This window comes from Wolffia australiana, chromosome 18 (assembly GCF_029677425.1).
Source record: "Wolffia australiana isolate 7733 chromosome 18, ASM2967742v1".
NCBI lineage: Eukaryota > Viridiplantae > Streptophyta > Magnoliopsida > Alismatales > Araceae > Wolffia > Wolffia australiana.
Window position 1 is genome coordinate 11206108 of NC_135852.1, and position 20921 is coordinate 11227028.

A 20921-nucleotide genomic window follows, 5' to 3' on the forward strand; every position below is an offset into this window, starting at 1 on the left:
ATTTCTTACTCATTATCCATTATGAATAACAACATAAATTAAAAGTAAAATATATATTTTTAGAGTAATGTGTTCTAATTTTAATTCTGTGATTTTGAGATTTTCCTCTTAAAAAAAGCTAAAAGTCATATTATTTTTCAGTTTGAACTTTCTATTCAAATATTCCACTCTTCTACGATTCATGCCATATGAAGACATCACACCAAAAAGGACCATTTACATACCAAATATTTGTTAAACTCCAATTTTTCACTATCACAGGAAGTTTCTATTTTTTCTATGTGATTTCGAGTAAATTTTAAGCAACAATGGCATTCATGTTTATTAACATATTTCCCAAACAAATAATTTCAGAGAATTAGTCAGTTAATATCTGGAGAATGACCTCATCTATCATCAAGTCTTCCTCAATAATAATAGAAAAGCGAATTATATCTCTTAGTATTTACAGATTGTGCCTTTTGGATTTACAGTAATCATTGGATATAATCATGAAATTAAACAAATAAATTCTGATAATGTAATTTATACATCACTCGAGAAAATATTTATCATTTTAATTAATTTTTAAATAATATCCAATCAAATGATAGCTCAAATAATTTAGACAATACTAATTTCATCTATTTGCAGGAATTATCTCTTGATTACACATTTGCGCCTAAATCTTCTTGCATTTATATTTAGTTTATATATAATGGTCAGATGATTTTCCGCAATAATTTATATTTCATTCAGATAGCTTTATCGGGAAAGTATTTTATTATCAGATAGTTGATTCATCAACATAAAAAAGGTAAAACTAGATCGTTGCTTACTCAGACGAGCACTTCAGGTGGGACCCTAAGATCCCCATGACTAGGATGCTACTGTTCAGGTAATGAATATGAAAGTGGATGTTGGATAAAGACATCAAAATCTGTTTCGTTTGGATTTCATTCAATATTCATATTTCTGTAGTCGTTATTTGTTATCCATTTGGATTACAATAAAGGATAACATCATTTCTTCCTTCAGTGAGTAGCCATCGGCCATGTTCTAAGCGTTCATCCGACTCAGTTAGTAAGTCTCCTGGTGAGGATTTGAGAGGAGGCAGCAGCAGTGATCTTATGGCAGCTGCAATCTAGTGGTGGTGGCAAATCCTTGGTGGTGATGGTGGCGATGGCCTTGTGGCGGCGGCACACTTGTGGCTGGGGGTAAACTCATGGAGTTGGTGAGCTTGTGGTGACTGCAAAAAACTTGTGGTGGTGATGACAAACTCATTGTGACGTCAACTTATGGTGGTGGCGATAGACTCTCGGTAGTAGTGTTTTTGTGGGGGTTGCGGTGAACTCCTGGCGTCCAAGTACTTAGTGGTGACCTCATGGTGGTGATGACAGAATTGCAGAGGTGGTGAACTCATGGAAACAGCTAAGGACTCATGATGGTGGTGACGCCATTAGATGAACTCATGGTGACAATGACAACGAGAGTGGCGAAGAGGCTTGTGTTGACGGTGGTAAATACACAACGACAAATAAAGCACAATGGTGGCAAACACAAAGCAGCTATGACAATAGATAAAGGCGAGCGATGTGGTGAGAACGACTAGTGGGAGAGGGCAGCATCAACGGTGGTTAAGAAACCTCAATTTTCAGGTACGCTCTAATACAATGATGAATGATGAAGCATTTATTTTCTAAATCAATGTTGAAAAATAATAAAATGATGTCACACACATTTAATTCTCATGTTATTTCAAAGAATTTTATGTTGATTTGAATAAGATAAGCCTTACTTCGTTTTAATTTAAACATTTACTTTAAAAATGCATATTAGTTTTCAACTATATCCAAGTGTTATGTATCTACATATTAATCACTTAATATGTTTAGTGTTCATTGTACACTTTTAATGTTGTCATGTAGACAGCGGAGAATAACACTATCTAGCCTAACTCATATGATGAGTATGGCCGATCCCATAGCCATTGGTGTGGAGATACTAAGGATAGATAGTGGGTTCTCTTTATTGGAAGGAGTTCACTGAATTAATCTGTATGAATCCCTAAATGGTACTATACCGAACTGTCAATCAGATTCATTCATGTCACGGTTGTGTAAGTGGTTCTTAGACATGAGACATTAAAGACGTTTTGTGGATGGATTGTTGTACTTTGACGATGGCCAACAAGTTTCTAATTACGGAATTCTAAACAGTCTTAATTCGGCTGCATCAAGAAGTTCACAAAGATGATTGAGTGGTCAAGATGGGATCGTCCACCCTCCATAAAAGAGGTGACAGCTCAAGGAAGATGATGCGATGAAGTCCTCCAACAAGGGAGTGAAATATCGGAAAAAAGTTCTTAGATGATGCATCAGTACTAACTCGGATGACCAATTATAGTTTGATAGTTGACCATACCCTAAGTCGTCAAAGGAGCGTCGAGTGGACGTCGGAAGATATACATAAGTTTTGGAGGTTTTTATGAAAAAAACCCACTTAGTATAAATAGGGGAAGGCCCTGAATGAAATTTACCCGGGCCAGAATTATTCAGGGGCCTTGCCCTACTTCTCCCCTCTCCCCATGACTCCTCTCCACTCCCGATGTGATCGGGAAAGCGTAACGATGGCGATAGAGGTTAAACAAGGCTCAACAACGAGGAGGAGATCTGACATGTTGAGGACTGTGTTGATATGTCTAAAGGCTGCACAATTGAGCAGCTCGACTCGTCTTGCTCTCGGATCTAAGAAATCACAGATGTGATCCGTGAAAAGGTACTTCATTTAATGGTTTTATCGATGTCGTACGATTTTGCAACAAGTCTTTCGTTGCGTATCATTTTAATTTCTTCATCCATATCAAGGCCTCTAGAATCCAAAAGTAATAGTACCAAGTAGGTAGTTCAGAGGCTCACCCCTTACCGTGCATGGCATATGACAACATAATTAATGCACTTATAATTATGTGTTTTATATGAATTTTGGTCTGTAAATCATGAATACATCATGTTTTAAACATAAAAAATGATTATTCATGCATTTATAGTCAGCATTATCAATTTCACTGACTGAATTTTTTTATCAAACCTTGATTTACTACATTGAAGTTGATAATGTCCTAGAGAATTCTATGGAAGCTTAAGGCTAATATATTGGGCTTGGGGGAAAAGGAATTAAAAATAGATTTCGGCACGTAAGGAGTAGTTAGAGGGAAGTGTGCCACAATACATCTCAATAAGATATATAAGGGCATTCATTTATTATGTCGCATTTATAAATGTTTGCCTCTTTTCCTCTTTATATTCAAGGTGTGCTCTAGTAGAGGGTGGCCAAAATGAAAAGGTAATATAGAATATATGGGTTGGTAAACTAGTTTATGTAAGTATTTTGAACTCAGTTCTATTTTTTCAATCTTTTTTAAGTGAAAAAGAGCATCCACAAATTTGGAACTTAATATCCATCCATCTCCATCATAGCCATCCATTTCAGTCATTTCACACACACACTTTCTCTATCATTCTATTTATATATATTTCTCTTTATTACCAAAGGCAATTTATATTTCAAAAAATCCTCATTAGATCTCTAGTTTCATGCCCTTAAAAAGAAAAATAAACCTCTATTTTCTTGTCTAAAATCACTTGACATCATTGCACGTCAAGTTGAGAATTTTTGGGGATTAGTTTGACATAATCCAAACTCGATTGTGCAGAATAATATTGAATCAAGTGCATATTTGAAAAACCAAAAACATAGCCTTTGACGGGATCAAATCTATGATTTATTGGTTCCTTGAGTGAGCACCTTCAAGCGGTTCAAATGTCCAAGCTCTACATGTATCCACGCGATCTTCTGAGCATTGGATCTCCTCTTCTTTCCACGGACTACGTTTTTGGAAATCCCATTTCCTCCCAATCCAGACCCAACTACAAGTATCACTCAAGGAATAAAAAGAGAAGAAAGAAGAGGGCACTCAAACTGACTCACAAGGGTATCGAATGAGGGTGCCCCTCCATTGGATGTTACAAGAGGAGATTTTCATAAAATTCCCTAAACATTGAGAACGTCCCCCAACATCCAAAAAACATGAGTGTGACCCTCTAGGCCCTGTATTACTCTAGTTAATAACTTAAATTTCCTAATAACTTTTATTGGGCTGACCTCATTAATTAACAATATTACATATAGATTAATTAATGAAGGATTGAGTTAACCCAATCTATATCGGTCAAGTTTATGCCATGTGGGGGTACCAAGCTACACCTAATACACCAAAAGGTAAAAAGGAGAACATCAATTCTGGTGGCACACACAACCATGTCCCATCACTCGACATGACATAACCACTGTAAGAGGAGATGACCTGTGTCATGACACATCGTCATCGTCATCCTCGAACCTGGGATCCAAATTTCATTTATTATTAGATTTAATTTCTAAAATTTATTTGAAATTTATAGTTATTTTATCTTTTTCTCCAAGGCCTATAAATAGGCTACTGTTGTAATGGATAGTTGGTGATTTTTGGAATTGAATCTTTCTTATGAAGAATTTCCCCTAGTTTCCTCACTACCGACGCCATCGTTGAGAGACGGCTACCCATCCTGAGCCTTGTTCTGATCGTCAAGCACCATCCACGCTTGCGGGCCACCGCCCACACATCCACATCACTCCCTCCCCCCGTCTTCCGCACCACCGGAGCATGTCGTTGTATGCTCGTGTGGCCAACGCACGTGGCCGCCCGCCTGTGGGGCTACCGTGTGCAACCGAGCGCCCCCATGGCCACCGCACGCAGCCACCCACCTGTGCGACCATCGTTAGCGTCCCGTATGGTTTAGGGTTTGGGGCGCTGTCCCAAACTCCGCTAGGGGGAAACTACCCCCTTGACCCCCACCAACTGACCACGCAGTTGGATCTACATCTAGCCCTGTCAAAGTGCACGTCAACCGCTCCCGCCATCGAACACCTCAACAACTTCCCACGTCAACTTCCCTCTTTGGTGATTCTCATTACTTTATTCACTGTTTTTTAGTGTGCTTTTCCACTATTGTCGGACTTAGTGGAATAGGTTATTCTCTTCTTCTCTTCTCCTCCTCTTCTTCTTCTTCTTCTTCTTCTTCTTCTTTTTCTTCTCTTCTTCTTCTTCTTCTTCTTCTCCTCCTCCTCCTCCTCCTCTTCTTCTCTTCTTCTTTTCCTTCCTCTTCCTCCTCTTCTTCTCTTCTTCTTTTCCTTCCTCTTCCTCCTCTTCATCATGCTTCCCTCTTATCTTTATTGTGTTCTTAATTACTGGTTTCTTTTTTGTCTTCTCTTTCTGCTTACTCGTTTTATCATTCTTAGATTATTCTTGCATTTTTTGTGTTAGGTGTGTATAATTTTTCCAAATTGTGTTGCTCGTTTACATTTTTTAGCATATCGTATCATAATGCTTTCATGTAATCTAGTAGAAACAAATATTGATAACCGACCAATGGTTCTCAGAAGAGTGAACACATCTAGAAGTAATGCTCTGCCCCACGTCACCTCTGGGGAAGGATTCCAAGGTCATCCGGATACCAATGTCGGAACATCTCGTGCTGCACAAAGTCACCCATTATCAAACAGATCGGTCATCATTGACTACTTTGTACCTTTTGGTAATGGGTACTATGCATGCTTACTGTGCCGTGAGAAGAACCCTCATAGTAAGAAGAAAGAGATCAAGCGGCAAGCTGACAAGAGCAACAATGTATTTTGGAGACATTTCAAATATTGTCATCTTGCACGTCATGCGGAACTGACGGGGACCCAGGTTATGGATGACCAACCACATGGAGGGGCAATCTCACGGGGACCTCTAAAGTGGCAAACCCTTAATGAGATAAAGGATGACATTGTGTGTTTCATACGCTTAACAGATTCCCCTTGGAGCATCATTCAGAATGTCGCATTCAAAGAGCTGTGGCACTACACAACACAGTTGTACTTGGACCCCCCAAGTGCGAAGGTGATGAAGCAGTGGACGATCCAAATGCATGGTCGCATGAAGGGATAGTTTCAACCGAGTGTCTCTCATTATAGATGCATGGACTGTGGAGAATGGTACTGGTCTTCTTGACATCACCGTTTATTGGGTGGACGAGAAGTGGGTGTATCGGGAGTGAGTACTTGCCATCTAAGAGATCCACGACAAGCACGATGGGAAGACTATGGAGTCCATCGTTCTCCAAGTCCTGGAAGAAATTTGCCTGCAACCAAAGGTCATCATTAAAAAATAAACCTCTTTTTTAAGTTAAACATGTGTTTTTATACGTAACATGTATTTATGCATGTTTATGTTGTGACTACTGCTAATAATAGGATGTTATCAATGATTGCAAATAAGATAAAGAGCGTTAACCCAATGTTTAACGCCAAGCGACAAGTCCCATGTGTCGCACACATATTTAACATTGGCGTACAAGCAGCAATTAAAAGCTTTGGCATTCCTTCAGCCCAATCAGTAGTCTTCGAAGAAGGTAATGTGGGCAGGACCGCCGATCAGTTTGATAGTGATGAGGATAACTTGCATGGATAAATATTATTAGAGGTTGAAGACAATGTTGCAGCACATCATTTGTTATATTTGGGAGATGCAGTAGCGAAGGTGCGGAATCTAGTGTGTGGCATTCAGAGCTCTGCTCAGCGGTGAGAGGAGTTTGCGAAAGCGTGTGAAGACGACCCTGAAGTTAAAGATAGTAACATGGTCACGTTGGACTGTCCGACCGGTTGAAACAGCACATATACTATGCTATCCGCTGCTGTGAAGAAACGTGATGTGATTGATGAAGTGTCGAAGAGTTTTAGCAAAAAAGGGAAGTCGACGAAGATGTCGAAGGATGAGTGGGAGTTGGTGAAAGAATTTTGTCGCATTCTTGGGCGGTTCTCTATCTCTACTGATCATGTTTGTCGAATAGAGACGTCGGCCATATGTGATGTGTTGTTCATCATCGAAGGTCTTCTACGACATATGGATGAGGTAGTCCAAAATTTTGAGGAGGGAACCTTCTTCTCTTATGTACGATGGTTGCAAGAAGTAGATCGCTGCAACATGGCGCAAGCGTGCAAGGTGATGCAACGTAAGTTACCCTAGTATGCAGAACTCCTGTGGGTGAATGAAGCAATCACTACAGCAGCATTAATGGATCCATTCCACAAAGGGTCCATGATAGGTGAGAGCATCAAAGAGTCAACCATTGCCTATATACAATCTCTCTTGCCACATGACTTCAAAACACGTGCAATGGCTTGTCCCGTTGAAATGGAACACCCAAAAGGGAGAGAGTTGAACTCTTGGCTATAGAGCACTATGCGAAAACTCCAACGTACACCCGCATCAACGATGTCAGCCTTAGATGAGTTCAGCTATTATCTTACAGAAGTCATGCCTGATGAGGGAGTCTTTGCACCACTACCTTGGCGGGCCAGCACAAGAGCAAAACGCTTCCCTTTACTTGCCTCAACTGTAAGAGATTACACAAGAAGCTTCTTTTGTTGAAAAATTATTTTTTCAAGATTCTTAACATTCTATACTTTAAAATTCTAACATTACTTAATGCATCACTTATCCATGTAGTGAATGTAAAGTTATACAATATATATTAGTATCTCAGATTTTTTCGGCATGATATTTGGCTTTAGAAGTATAGAAATTTTACCAATTTTAAAATTCAGAAATATATATAGTGTGGAGAAAATAATAAAAACTTCACATATTTTATGAAATTTATGATTAAACACTACAGGTTAATAATGAAAGATGGAAAATATAGGGAATGTAAAATTAAAATGGTATATATTAGCATCTCAAATTAACATATGAGCTATGCAATCTCTAAACCATAATATTCTGTTCAACTAATAATCCCAACTAATGAGTAATTTTCCTAAATTTTTTAACATAATGTCCTAAGTTTTACAAGCTCTATAATTATATATTACTACCAGATTAAATTACTATATAAGCTACTCAATCTCTAAATCATAATATTATGTTCTACTAATAATCCCAGCTAATGAGTAATGTTCTTAATATTTTTAACATAATTTCCAAAGTTTTACAACCTATATAATTATACATGACTACCAGATTAAATTAACATTGGAGCTATTCAATCTCTAAATCATAATATTCTGTCCTACTAATAATCCCAGCTAATGTGTAATGTTCCTAAAATTTTTAGCATAATGTCCAAAGTTTTACAACCTCTATAATTATACATTACTACCAGATAAATTAACATATAAGCTACTCAATATCTAAATCATAATATTTTGCTCTACGACTAATAACGGCTAATGAGTAATGTTCCTAAATTTTTTAACATAGTGTCATAAGTTTTACAACCTCTATAATTATAAATTACTACCATATAACTAGAACACGATATAATTGTAAGGAAAATAGGTGTTTAGAGTAGTTTCTAAAGTTGGAGGGACACTTTTTAAATTTTCCTTACAAATATGCCCTTAAAACAGCTCTCGGTCACACGTTGCAGGCGTAAAACTCCAATAATAATATTTGCAAGGGCTTATCCAATTAATTTGGATTTTCCTATATTTCTTCTTAGGGAAATATGGAGGAGAGAGAAGCAGAGGGGCATATCTCCAATTATTTTGCGGGCTGCGTTTGCGCTCAACTTAAAACAGGGACTTTTGTCAAGACAAAAATATATACCTTTCATAATTTTAATTTTCTTCCGTATCGGATTACAGGATTCCGGATAAAAAATAACCGGATATCGGATTTCGATATCCGGATAATGGTTCCGATATCCACATATCGAAATCCGATATCTGCCTCGTCCTTACACATTCGATATCCGTCCCCGATATCAATTTACACCTGCCACACAAAATCCATCCAATATCCGATATCTGATATCAGACACCGTCCCAATTTTTTTTTGGATACCGGATATCGGACGGACATTCCCTCACCTGCCCTCTTATATTTCTCCCCTCCATCTGGCACACAAAGTACATAGGTAGAAATTAGGGATGGGAAATTTGTGTTTCGTCGTCAAACAAACACTGTTTGACGACGAACAAACAGATGAAAATTTGGTTCGTGTTTGGTTCGTTTGTGAACAAAGACGAACGCTATGCTTTTTTAAAACGGTAAAAAAATGTATGATAAGAGAGATAGAGATAGAGATAGAGAGAGGGAGCAAGGGGGAGGGGAGCACGGGAGAGGGGTTGGGGAGCAAGAGAGAGAGAGAGAGAAATGAGAGAGGAAGCAAGGGGGAGGGGAGCACAGGAGAGTGGGTGGGGAGCTGAGAGAGAGAGAGAGGGAGGTGGAGGCCGGAGGGGGGATAGGGGGGAAGAGAGGGGCACGGCCGCACACGGTAGGGCACGGGAGAGGGGGGTGGGGAGAGGGAGAGAAGTGTGGGGAGAGAGAGGGGGGGCACGGGAGAAGGGGGTGGGGAGAGGGAGAGAAGTTGGGGGAGAGAGAGAGGGGGCACGGGAGAGGGAGCGGGGAGACTGATGAAAGAGGGAGGGAGGGATGGGAGAGGTTGGGGCACAGGATACGGGAGAGGAGGGCAGGCGAGAGAGATCCCCGTTCTCTCTCTCTCTTTTAGTGAAAAAAATAAGAATTTATATTGAAAACAACATTACTTCAGGAATGCCACCTGTTCGCAAATGGTTCGTCTGTTTGTGAACCGTTCACAAACATGTTCGTGTCCCATTTGGACTGTTCATGTTCATGTTCATTCACATGTTCGCGAACGAACGAAACATTTTTTCCAACCCTAGTAGTGATCTTTTCATTTAAAAACTAAAGATCTTAAGTACGTAACAAGTGAGCTCAATTGCTTATAAGAACATTGGATCGAAGACAAATTTGAGAACCAAAGACTAAGATATCAATGCAAATGTCTTAAATCTAGTTAACTTATCATATACCGTACGATACACTTGGAGTTGAATTTTTTTATGACACCTTCTATGTACCAACTCAATATTGTTCATGACAAAGTAAACATATTTAATTTTATAATTTTCATCATCAGAATCAATGCATCTGACACCTCCAGCATTAAAACATAACCAGCCCCATATTGTTACTGCATCATTAAAAAATAATAAAGTTTAAATATTTATTATGATACTGCATACTGAATAGAAATGGAAAAAGAGGGAATAAAGGGACAGGAAGATATAAACTTAAAATTAACTGCATGGACTTTGGCCCACCCGCTCTTGGGGAAAGTATACAAATAACCCAGTGATCTTACAGTGGAAGAACTAAAGATCGATTTCCCCACCGGCGGACGGCGGCGAGTCATTGCACCGGCTGGGGACGGGCGTGTTCCTCTTGGACGACCGCTTGGTGGGCACGAGCCAGCTCTCGCGGCTCCTCTCCACCTGCGCTTCGTAGTCTTCGTCCTCGTCCTCCTCCTTGAACACCGGGTGCGTGTACGCCGTCGCCAGATACCCCTTCAAATCCAGGTTTGGCTCCCTGCACCTCTCCAGAGTATCCTTCATCATAGCCTCCTGCATCACCATCACCATCACCATCATCATCATCATCTTAAATCATCATTGTCATCGTCATCTTAAATCATCTGAAATCATCATCATCATCATTTAAAATCATCATCATCATCATTATCATCATCAAAAGTCATCAGCATCATCTAAAATCATCATCATCAGCATCATCATCCAAGATCATCTGAAAAATCATCTTAAATCATCATCATCATCATCTAAAATCATCAACATCATCATCATCTAAAATCATCAACATCATCATCATCATCATCTAAGATCATCTGAAAAATCATCTTAAATCATCATCATCATCATCATCACCATCATCATCATCATTTAAAATCATCATCATCATCTAAAATCATCATCATCATCTGAGATCATCTGAAATATCATCTAAAATCATCATCATCATCATCTGAGATCATCTAAAATATCATCTTAAATCATCATCATCACCATCAAAAATCATCAGCATCACTATCATCCAAGATCATCAGAAAAATCGTCTAATTCTCCACCTGCAATGGGAATTTCTCGAAAGCCGGCTGGTAGCGGCTCTGGCAGTACTTGTGGAACCAGATGGTCAAGACGGGGAGAGCGAGGAGCACGGGCGTCGTCTGTGACGCCTTCTTCGTGCTCATCAGCCCCAGCAGAAGCACCTGCGATATCACCAGCGCCGAGATTATCCTCCGGTGCACGTCAGGCCAGAACTGCGCTCCGCTCTCGTACTCCTGGTTGTACACGTTGATGATCTTCTCCAATGCAACCAACGGAGAGCGTCAGAGGCACCGAAAGAGATCATAATCAAATAGCTTCAGGAAATAATCGCCAGTGAAAAAAAGGGAAATTACCTGATGGCGGTAGACGAGGTAGGAGAATCCGAAGAAGACCAGGATGAAAGGAAGCAAGAAGGGAGTGTTGACGGAGTAAACCAGGCCGAGCAAGAAATACAGCTGAACCTGTGGCTCCGACGTGTTGAATCCGATGCTGCCGGGGTCCATGGCCGATTCCCTGTCCTTCTCGGTCTTCACCAGGAAGAAGTTCTTCAGGTGGAATATGATCAAGGGCTTCAGCCGAAGGATCTCTCCCGCCACCCCTGCCCAGCCGTCCACCATGATGTAAGTTATGAAGAAGGTCGCCTTCAGCGGAATCGATTGGCCGATGGTGATGGGGATTTGATTGGTGGAAGTGTGGATGAAGGTGTCCAGTTGCTGGAAGGCAGTTCCGGCGATGACGCTGCCGAGGAAGACGTTCACCAGAATGAAGAGATAGTACTTGGACGCCGATCTTCGTTCCAGCGCGGAGATGGCCACGATTCCTTCGAACTTGGACATCAGCATCAGGATGGTGGGCAGCAGGATGAGAAAAATCTTCAGCGCTATACCGGGGAGGAAGCCCTGGATGAACGATTTGATGAAGGGCCTGCAAAACAAACGGAAAAAACCGAGTTGGGCTTGCAAGGAAAAGCGAGAAAGAGACGGGCTTTGAGCTGAGAGGGGTTGTTTCTTACACTTTGATGATGGGTCTCAAGAAGGGAGCGGCCCTTTCGATGCCCTCCAGATTGGCCAGAGATTGGACGAAGGCGATGGGGATCATGAAGAAGAAGGTGAGGAAGAAGAAGGCGACGGCGACGATCAGTCTTCTGACGGAGAGGGAGACGAGCGGGATAGCGAGGTTCTTCCAGTACACATCGCGGGGCTCCGGAGCCCACGCGGTAAGCCATATTCCCGGATCTCTCGTCTGCTGTGTCTGTGCACAAACGGCCGCTGCCCATCGCGATTTGAAGGAGACGAAAGCCGCCGGCATCACGTACTTGGAGCTCTTCCTGATTCTTGCTCTCTCCGCAACTTCCTAAATCGCTCGTCGACAGGATTTCTTTATCAGAAACGAAGAACACAGTTCTTGCTGGATTAGTTGCTAGCGGTAAAACTTACTTCTTCTGATAGCCTTTCAATTTCGGCCGTGTAGTAATCGATGGAGTCCACTCTCTCCCCCCACAGTCCGAGGAAACCCGTCTGTGGTAATCGAGAAAAGAGTCGTTTGGTTCGAGAAAGAGAAAGAAAGAGTCTTTGAGAGAGAGTGAGAGAACTATGTACCTTGTGGGTAGGCCTCTTTTTCGGGTTTCGCTCGTGTTTAAGTTGGCTGTAATCAAGCCAATTCCGGGCCGTTTTCTTCTTCTCGACCAGTTTAGCCAGAACGTTGGCGTTGTAAACGACCTAGAAGCAAGAGAAATTTCTAAAAACTGGACGACCATGAAAGACCAGTCGAGCTTGGGCTTGTGGCCGAGTACCTGGTGAGAGAGATAGTTATTGGGATGGTTGACCAGGAAGAAGTGTTCCACATGCTCGCTGACAGATTCATCCGGATCAGGAGGAACATTCCTGACGAGAACCTGGAAGAGAAGATCGAGAGATTGAGATACGAATCAACCTCGATCTTAATCGGTCCAAGGAATCAAACTCACCGTAAACTGATCCGGCCGCCGCTTTTCCGTGGCGAGAAAATGCAGTCTCATGGAAGAAACAATCTCGTATTCCCGAAGCAAGACGTAGCAAGTCCAGAAGGTGAAAGCGTAGGCCATTACCAGGTGAGCCCACAATCTGCAGGAATCGGAAAGATCGTAGAACGATGAATCAATGAACAGCGATACGAACCGCAGTTTCGTCCAGTTTTGAGAAGAGCGAAATTACTTGGGAGATTTCTCCGGGATATTGGATATGCTGAGTTTGTCGATGTCGCTGAACTCCAGTTTAGAGTTTTCGAGGGTATCGTTGGTCCAATTGACGGGAACCAAGACGGCGAATCCCAGGAAAGCGATCGGGACGAAAATCTTGAGACTGCAAGCACAACCGAGGAACGAGCTCATCTAAAAGATGGAAGAGAAAGAAAGAAGACGGAGATTATACGGCGTACCCGATAAGATAGATGCGGAGATAGACGGCGGAGTCGAGGCCGGCGTGGTTGATGAGCTCGGCTTCGGGCATTTTTAGGGCTTCGGGCATCCAGGCCAAGAACTTGAGGTAGGATTTGTAGTTGAGATTGACGAACTTCTGCACGGCGCCGGAGTGGGTGGGGCTGCTGCGCAGCCCCCGCAGGTACCATTTGGGAAAGTAGACTCTGTCGTTGAACGGTTGAAGCCGGAGGAAGGCAAAGACCACCAGGAACACCACCGCGCTCAGCACGTTGATCCCCGCCGCCAGCCCGAGGTCTTGCAGCGTCGCCATGGCTGCCCCCGATCAACCCTCCTAATTCCTAAACTCACGGCAAGTCCACAGCGACAACCACTGAAGAAGAGGATACGATCGACGGGGGAGACGCTGGGGAGAAGATATTGAACTGGCGTTGACACCGACAGCCCAACAAACGGCGTCGGCATATACGGCCACGTGGCATCGCGGTCGGCGGCCGCCCCCCAACGGTCGGATTTTTTTCCCAATTCTCTCAACGTGATCCACGCCATCGCTGACTTCACAAGATTAATTTATCCATAACGGGCGGCAGAGTTATTATTTGAGTTAAAAATCGCTCGTTAACCGCTACAGTAACGCCGGATTAACTCCCGATCTAAAGAAACGCCACCTACGTTTTTTTTATCAACTCAAGCGTCGCCATAAACACAAAAGGCAGTTTCCAAACGTCTCAAAAGTCAAAAGTCGGCGTCTTTCCACCATCCTCCCGGCGGAGACGCGCCGCATCATGATCAGCATCAGCATCACCATCACCATCAAGGTTTCTCGGCGAGGAAGAGACCCCAGCGCTGCTCGCCGGAGGAGCTGCGCTTGAGTTTCGCCTTCCAGCCGTTGACGATGTCGTCGTAGTCCTCCTGCCACGGATTCATCAATCATCATCACCGATTCATCACCGATTCCAGCTCTTGGGGGTTATTAAATGATTAAAAAAAACCTGAGAGAAGTCCCTGATGAAGGCTTCCCGGCCGGCTTCGGTGGCGTCGAGCTCCTTCTGGAGAACTGCGAGGAACTGAGGGAAAGAGGGAAGGGGGCGGTGAGAGAGAGAGAGAAGGAAGGGAAGAGGGAGGAGGAGGAGTGGAACCTGGTCGGTGCGGTCCTCGGCGAGGACGTGGTGGAAGCCGGCGTCTCGCAGCATCTGGCCGTAGGCGGCGACGTCGTGGAGGTCGTAGCCGCGCTGGCGGATGTAGGCGGCGAACTCGTCCGACGGAGGGCCGGGGCTCTTGCAGTAGTCGCTGATGAGCAGCCTCCCGCCGGGCTTGAGCCAGCGGAAGAAGCGCCTGAACAGCGCCGGCTTGTCCTGGGCAGAGAAAGGAAGCCTAAGAGGGGATTTGGAAGCGGGGTGGGGAAAAGAAGGACCGAACCTGGATGTGGAGGATGGTGTCGCGGCTGTAGACGACGTCGAAGGAGGCGTCGGGGTAGGTCTTGGTGGTGCAGTCGGCCACCTCGAACTCGACCGAGCACTTGCGCCCGATGGCGCGCTCCAGCGCGAAGGAGACCATGTTCACCGACAGGTCGATGCCCACCACCTCCGCGTCGAACGTCTCTGCCATGTAGAAATCGCCTCCCCCGATCCCGCAGCCCACGTCCAGCACCTTCTCCCCCGCCTTCAGCCCCAGCATCTCCACAAACTCCCTCGTCGTCTCTGCCCCCTCCCCCACCCGTCACAGTTAGAGACGAAGAAGATAAATAAGATTTAGATAGGTATATATATATAGATGTATAGATATATAGAGATTTTGAAGGGTATAGAAGTCGTGCCCAATCCGCCGGTGCTGACGAAGCCCTCGCCGAAGATGCGCTCGTAGCGGAGTATGCCGCTGCTCTTGTACTGGACGTTGTCCAAGAAGCGCTGGAAGTCCTTGTCGGGGATGGAATCGGTCTTCTGCCACACCCAGCAGATCTGCCGCACCGGATTCCTTGGTTTGAGTTCGGCGGAGAAGAAAGGGCGGGGAAGACGGAAATGATACCTGGTTTTGGTTCTTCTTTTTCCTCACGTATGCTCCGATGCACTTGCAGGTGATCAGGGACAGCTCGAATGACTTCCCCTCGTCATCGTACACATGGCACTCCTTGAAAAGCTGCGTGAAAACCAGAGCTTAATTAAATCAATTCAGGGGTGAATTGGGCGAGCATCAGGCAATTATCGCCACCCCGATTACAAATGCAGAATGCAAGTTCATCCGGTTTATTTCGAGAAAGTTAGAACGAAAGAAGGATCTAGATGCCAGCCATTTGCTTCAGGTTAAGCTAAGAAGACGAGAAAGAGCATATCTCGATTTAAGAATTCGGCTCAGAGAATTCTGGACAAGCATCACCTTGGTGTAGAATCTGGGCTCCCGGTAGTGTGTGGGATTGGCATTTCTCTTTGAATCCCCGGATTGGTGGAAGCAAGACTCCCGGAAGAAGATGAAGCCACCAACCTTCAGCCATTTGACCATCTTTTCTGCCACTTCTTTGACCTACAGATTTGGCGCGCATAGAAAACCACAGGAAATCAGGAACTATAAGAGCAAGTTGTCGATATTCGAGTAAAGCAACGTCTGAAGAAAATTTTCAGGGACATTCAAAAATTCAGATTAAAGAATGCCCAGGCTTTCTAGTCAAAGAAATATAACGACTCCCAAGGATAATTATATCCTCTGACCACTGTGAATGAAACACTCAGCTGAAAGAAAAATTATAAATTATAAGTTACAAGATGGGTAGGCTCATTGCTTGTACGCGGAACTAATATAATTAATCGAATCCAAGTTATTTATTTCCATACTACACTCCGTAGCATAAGTTCGGAGGGAATGCTCAGAATTATCTCAGATACCAATGTGCTTATTACGGGAAAAATGCAGCATCAGAGAATCCGCTCACCTCTTGATCAGACAAATACATCAGTAGCCAGTTTGAGAAAACCAAGTCCACTGATTCATCTTCAATTTTCAAGTCCGAGGAAGTTATGTCAGCGCACTGGAAGCTGACGTTCTTCAAATGTCCATTTACGCTCTCATTCTGCCAAGAGGTAATTTTTTTAATATTACGAAATAAACTCAGCATTCACTCAGCGCTGTCCAAGAATACCTTCTTTATCACGCTTTCAATAAAATCCACGGCCAGGACGTGGCCAGCTTCCTTTGCTAGCTCGCCAGTGAACCTCCCGATGCCCGCTCCCAGTTCCAATACATTTTTCCCCTTGTAGGGTGGAAGAAGAGAAAGAATCTGTCGAAGGAATAAAGAAGGAGAATTACAGTAAATGAGGTGATTTTACTGAGGGATCAACCGTGGGCAATTTTACGCAATAATGAGTCAAAATAATTCAGGCGGCTACCCACATTAGTTTGGAAAGAAGCAAAGAGGACACAAAAAAATATAATCGGAAAAAACAACCAATCTGAGGATCCTTCCTGCAATCTGACAAGGGAAAGAGGAAATTTTCGTCCAGGATATCATAAATAATGACGAAATAAAAGCAAGCGCATCGAACAGAGATCCTAAAATTTAACCAACGGCGCGAGTAAAAACAAAATTACCACGAGTAATCAAGATATTATGTCGAAAAAAAGACATGTGAGCGAGAATATGTGCGAAATTGGAATCAAAGGTGGATCAAACCTCCGGCCTCTCTTCTTTGTCGAGGTCCTGAGCGCGCGAGTCGAGCATCATGCCCTCCAGAGTGAGCTCCTTGGAATGCTCGCTCCAGTAGTTCTTCTGAACCTCTCTCTCGGCCAACTCCAAAGTAGCTGATCCGGCAACCGGCCATGAAAAAAAAAAGCGCAATCAGATCACACAGAATTTGAGATCTAGAAAACTCGCCTCGTTCCGAAACCGACCGGAAAGACAACCAAAGCAAAGATCTCACTCACCGAGCGAGTTAGCCATGTCCTGCGGCGTAATCAAGATCAGAGAAAACCTCTACCGATCCTCGCTAAGAGTCTTCTATGCAACGCGCGACCTCGTGAACGTTCTAGATCTGCAGTTGTACTCTCTTCCCCTCTGCTGCATCATCCCGCCCACTGTAACTGCCTCGCCGAGGAATTTATACGAACAAGGGAACGAGTCTTGGCTTGACCCCACTTAGCATGAGGGCGTCGAAATGTGTGGAGAGACGTAGCCCCGCCGGCCCGCCGTGGCGACACGTGTGAGCTTCGCACGAGCGAAGTCCGCACGTGCTGGGTCGTGGCGAGCAGGCCGGGGGAATCGCTGCGGATTCGAGCCTGGCCCATCGAGGGCCCACTCGCCTTTTCGGTGGGCCCGTTACTGTTCCTGTGCAAAGACGTAAATACCCATACCCGTTGTCTGGTTGTGCGGTTAAAACGAGGGGCGAATCTGACCAGTGGGGGAATGGTGGGGCCCGAGTTTTAACGGTTAGTCGATTGGACGGCGATAGATGGGCGACGGGTGGCGGGGAAATAAAGAGAGATGAGGTTCTTTGGTCGCACCCTTTGGTCATTGTCATGCGTGTACTTGTTGGCGGATGTGATCTGCCCTTTATTTGTTTCATATGCTTCACAGACATGAACACTAGGATTGTGACGTCTGGATGATAGCTTCTGAGTCTGATATCAAATTAGGGAAATCCTAGAATACCCATTATCCGATGGGATAGTAAATGATTATATCAGACATTTGTTCCGACATCTATAGTTGTGCAAATTTTTTCGGTTCTGAAAGAAACCGCCCAAATGAACCGCACCACACACTGCGCAGAGGCCTGATCAGTCGACTTGTGAGGTCATGTAAGAATTTTTATTAAAAATATAAATAACTTTAAAACATTGCTCTCCCTTTCTCCCCTCTTTATTCTCATAGCTTATAGGGGGTTTGGTGCAGTCAGATGTCGGCGTATTGCGAGTTAATATTTTTAATGTTAGTTTTTCTTGGTTTTTCTGATTATTAATAGTATTGAACCATTTTTTACACAATTAGCTTACACTTTGTTAAAAATGCAAAATAACCCTTTGAGGACCAAGCAAGGAGGACAACGAAGCCTGGCCAGACACAATTGAATTCTAGACTAGCTCCCAACAACAGTAGGTTGACCAGTCGCCCAAAACAATCCATATGGAGATTCGAAATATTAGGCAGACCCTTTGAATTAGATAATACATCCACGTCAAACACCATATGCAACTCTTTTAAAAGAAAATATCACACTGGACAGTTACATTACAAACAACATATGGGAACATGATGTTCAGATATCGATATCTGAGATCCAATTATCGGATCTTGGTATAGATGTTGGAATCTGACGTCCCATTCCGCCATCCACCACCATCTGCACCCCTTTTGTATCGGTCTTACCATCCAATATTAAATATTATCATCTCGTATTGTCTTCATTTTCTTGGATATCATACTTTTTGATATATGATATTTGGACTCATATTGAGAAGCAAACACTGGTACACATGAGTAATATAAAAATCCATTACTTCCCATGGATCTTGATGGGAAATGTAGAAGGTTCGTCTCTATTTTCTTCGCATCTTATAATTCTCCCTCATTTTCTACTTTTTTCTCAATGGGCTTTCACTTTTATATTGTCTTCTTCCCCATTACTTTTTCGCACTACTCACTATGTCCCCTTCTATGGCTTTTTTGTGTGTATTGCATGTTATCTATCGGCTTTTTCCTTCTCTCAATCTTTGACTATGTTACCATTAGTTTTCTATTCTTTTCTTTTCTTTTTTCTCTCCCATTAAAAATCCTATATTTGATCTTTATACTCTCTCCCTCTCTCTCAACTTCTTCTCCTATGATCTGACTTCGTCCTTCCCTAAAAACACCATAAATTCCTATGTCATTTCCTCTAGTCACTCTTGATCATCCACAAATTATATTCTACACCAATCCTATCCTGCAATTGTGATTTCTGCAATTGACTATGTTACCATTATTTTTTGTTATTCGTAATGAACACTAAAGAGTTAGTAATCACATGCATTTCTAGACAATGATTGTTCCACATCTGATGACTGAAGTAAAGTGAAAAAGCAAAGTACAACAGCAATTGTCGCTCAGCATTTTAAGATATCAGTCCCTCGTGGATCTCTTTTTCTACGCCATCTGTGGTGCCTTGTCTTCTTCCTCCTAACAACTTTCCTTGCCATACATTTATTGCACAATTGTCTTTGTAACATCCACTTATCCATTTCATTCTCAGCCGCATCCGTCTATTTTCCATCTTCTCTCTCTTCAAAATTTCTCAATCATTAGTCCATTCTTGTATCTCCATATCCATCACACATGCCTTCTCTTTGTTCCTTTTTATACCTTCTGGTTGATTTTAGATCAATGTCAATCAAGGCCATTCATCATCTGGGTCCCTTATCCGAGGTACCTTGGCAGACCTTAATTTTTTTAGATGATCATGGGTTTATCAATAATGGTGTATTTTCTTTCAGAGTTTGTGTGATTTCATAGTTACTTCTGCCTTGACTTCTGATGAGAAGCTTATATATGGTATAATGACATGAAATTGGAGACAAATTAATCATCACCTTGATTATTCGTTGCTAAGTCTGTGATTGACATTTGAAGTCCCTCCCTAAAGATTCAAAATCCATTCGGCCACCATAAAAAAATATTCTTAATAATTCATTTTATATTTTTACATTACTTAATATTTTATAAAATTCATTCATCTTTTCCACATCAGTTTTTTAATTGGAGTTACCGATGTTGATACAAAATACCAATTAGATACCAAATATCAATTTAGAAAGTGTTCCCCTTTCAATGATACTGAATGCTGATACTAAGAATTTTATTCCCAATACAATTGTCATTAAAGATAACAACATGAGAATGATATTTACCTGCTCGTGTATATTAGATTTTAGCTTTGTGGATCATAATAAAAATTTTATTATATTTCACATGATTTGACAATAATTAGTTTTATTTTGTAATAAATTAAAATAACAAAGAAAATTCATTTAGTTTCACTCGTATACTACATGATCACTCATCGAACTATTTAGTGACATGCATACAAATGTGTGATATAATATTCAGAACTTCAGGCAATGTGACCAATTTATTACTAATTAAAGTAATTTAAATACTGCACAATTTTTTATAACAGAAACAATTTTGTTGTGTCTGTTTTATTAAATAATAAACCATTATCACAGATTCGTTGGATCAATCTAATTATCTAGAGAGCGATGACACGTAGTTTAAAAAATGTGAATATTGAGTGCATTGTTAATATAATATAGTTTTATTTCATGTAAATAATACTTACAAATAATATTTATGTTTCAAATAGTGTACTTACAATATCAAAAAAATTATATCAAATAGTGTAATTTCATTTAGGGCATATAAAGGTGCAGTATGTTAAAAATTCTAAATACTAAGTAATATTATTTTCAGTTAGAAATAGCTTTAGTTTTTAAAAATTAATCAAGCCATTTTTTCATGAGTTATATACCAAGTATTTATTGCATCGCCCAC

At 42.1% G+C, this 20921-nt stretch overlaps 2 protein-coding genes across 2 annotated transcripts; both read right to left on the reverse strand.

Annotated features, from left to right (window-relative positions):
* Nucleotides 1–10157: 10157 nt before the first annotated feature.
* LOC144715003 (hyperosmolality-gated Ca2+ permeable channel 1.2-like) lies at nucleotides 10158–13797 on the reverse strand. Its single transcript, XM_078589844.1, has 10 exons — nucleotides 13411–13797; nucleotides 13188–13334; nucleotides 12962–13097; nucleotides 12788–12889; nucleotides 12594–12713; nucleotides 12432–12512; nucleotides 12008–12348; nucleotides 11349–11919; nucleotides 11016–11249; nucleotides 10158–10494 (listed from the first exon to the last, which is right to left on the reverse strand). Exons 1-10 carry the CDS (start codon nucleotides 13719–13721, stop codon nucleotides 10246–10248), a joined length of 2292 nt encoding a protein of 763 aa, XP_078445970.1. The 5' UTR covers nucleotides 13722–13797; the 3' UTR covers nucleotides 10158–10245.
* A 265-nt stretch (nucleotides 13798–14062) lies between these two features.
* On the reverse strand, nucleotides 14063–17480 carry LOC144715004 (phosphoethanolamine N-methyltransferase-like). The gene is made up of 11 exons (XM_078589845.1): nucleotides 17321–17480; nucleotides 17070–17197; nucleotides 16539–16676; nucleotides 16332–16469; nucleotides 15782–15925; nucleotides 15434–15544; nucleotides 15225–15366; nucleotides 14828–15108; nucleotides 14548–14763; nucleotides 14401–14475; nucleotides 14063–14320 (listed from the first exon to the last, which is right to left on the reverse strand). Exons 1-11 carry the CDS (start codon nucleotides 17334–17336, stop codon nucleotides 14222–14224), a joined length of 1488 nt encoding a protein of 495 aa, XP_078445971.1. The 5' UTR covers nucleotides 17337–17480; the 3' UTR covers nucleotides 14063–14221.
* Between the last annotated feature and the right edge of the window lie 3441 nt (nucleotides 17481–20921).

Bases quoted from the DNA above. Each gene is read 5' to 3' on its own strand.
- LOC144715003 (XM_078589844.1), bottom strand. From the start codon at position 13,721: ATGGCGACGCTGCAAGACCTCGGGCTGGCGGCGGGGATCAACGTGCTG. The intron at 11,920-12,007 runs GTAAGAAACAAC...TTTGTTTTGCAG, and splicing joins TTGAGACCCATCATCAAAGT to GCCCTTCATCAAATCGTTCA. The intron at 11,250-11,348 runs GTAATTTCCCTT...GCATTGGAGAAG, and splicing joins ACCTCGTCTACCGCCATCAG to ATCATCAACGTGTACAACCA.
- LOC144715004 (XM_078589845.1), bottom strand. The intron at 14,764-14,827 runs GTTCGGTCCTTC...TTCTCTGCCCAG, and splicing joins ACACCATCCTCCACATCCAG to GACAAGCCGGCGCTGTTCAG. The intron at 14,321-14,400 runs GTTTTTTTTAAT...AATCCGTGGCAG, and splicing joins TCATCAGGGACTTCTCTCAG to GAGGACTACGACGACATCGT.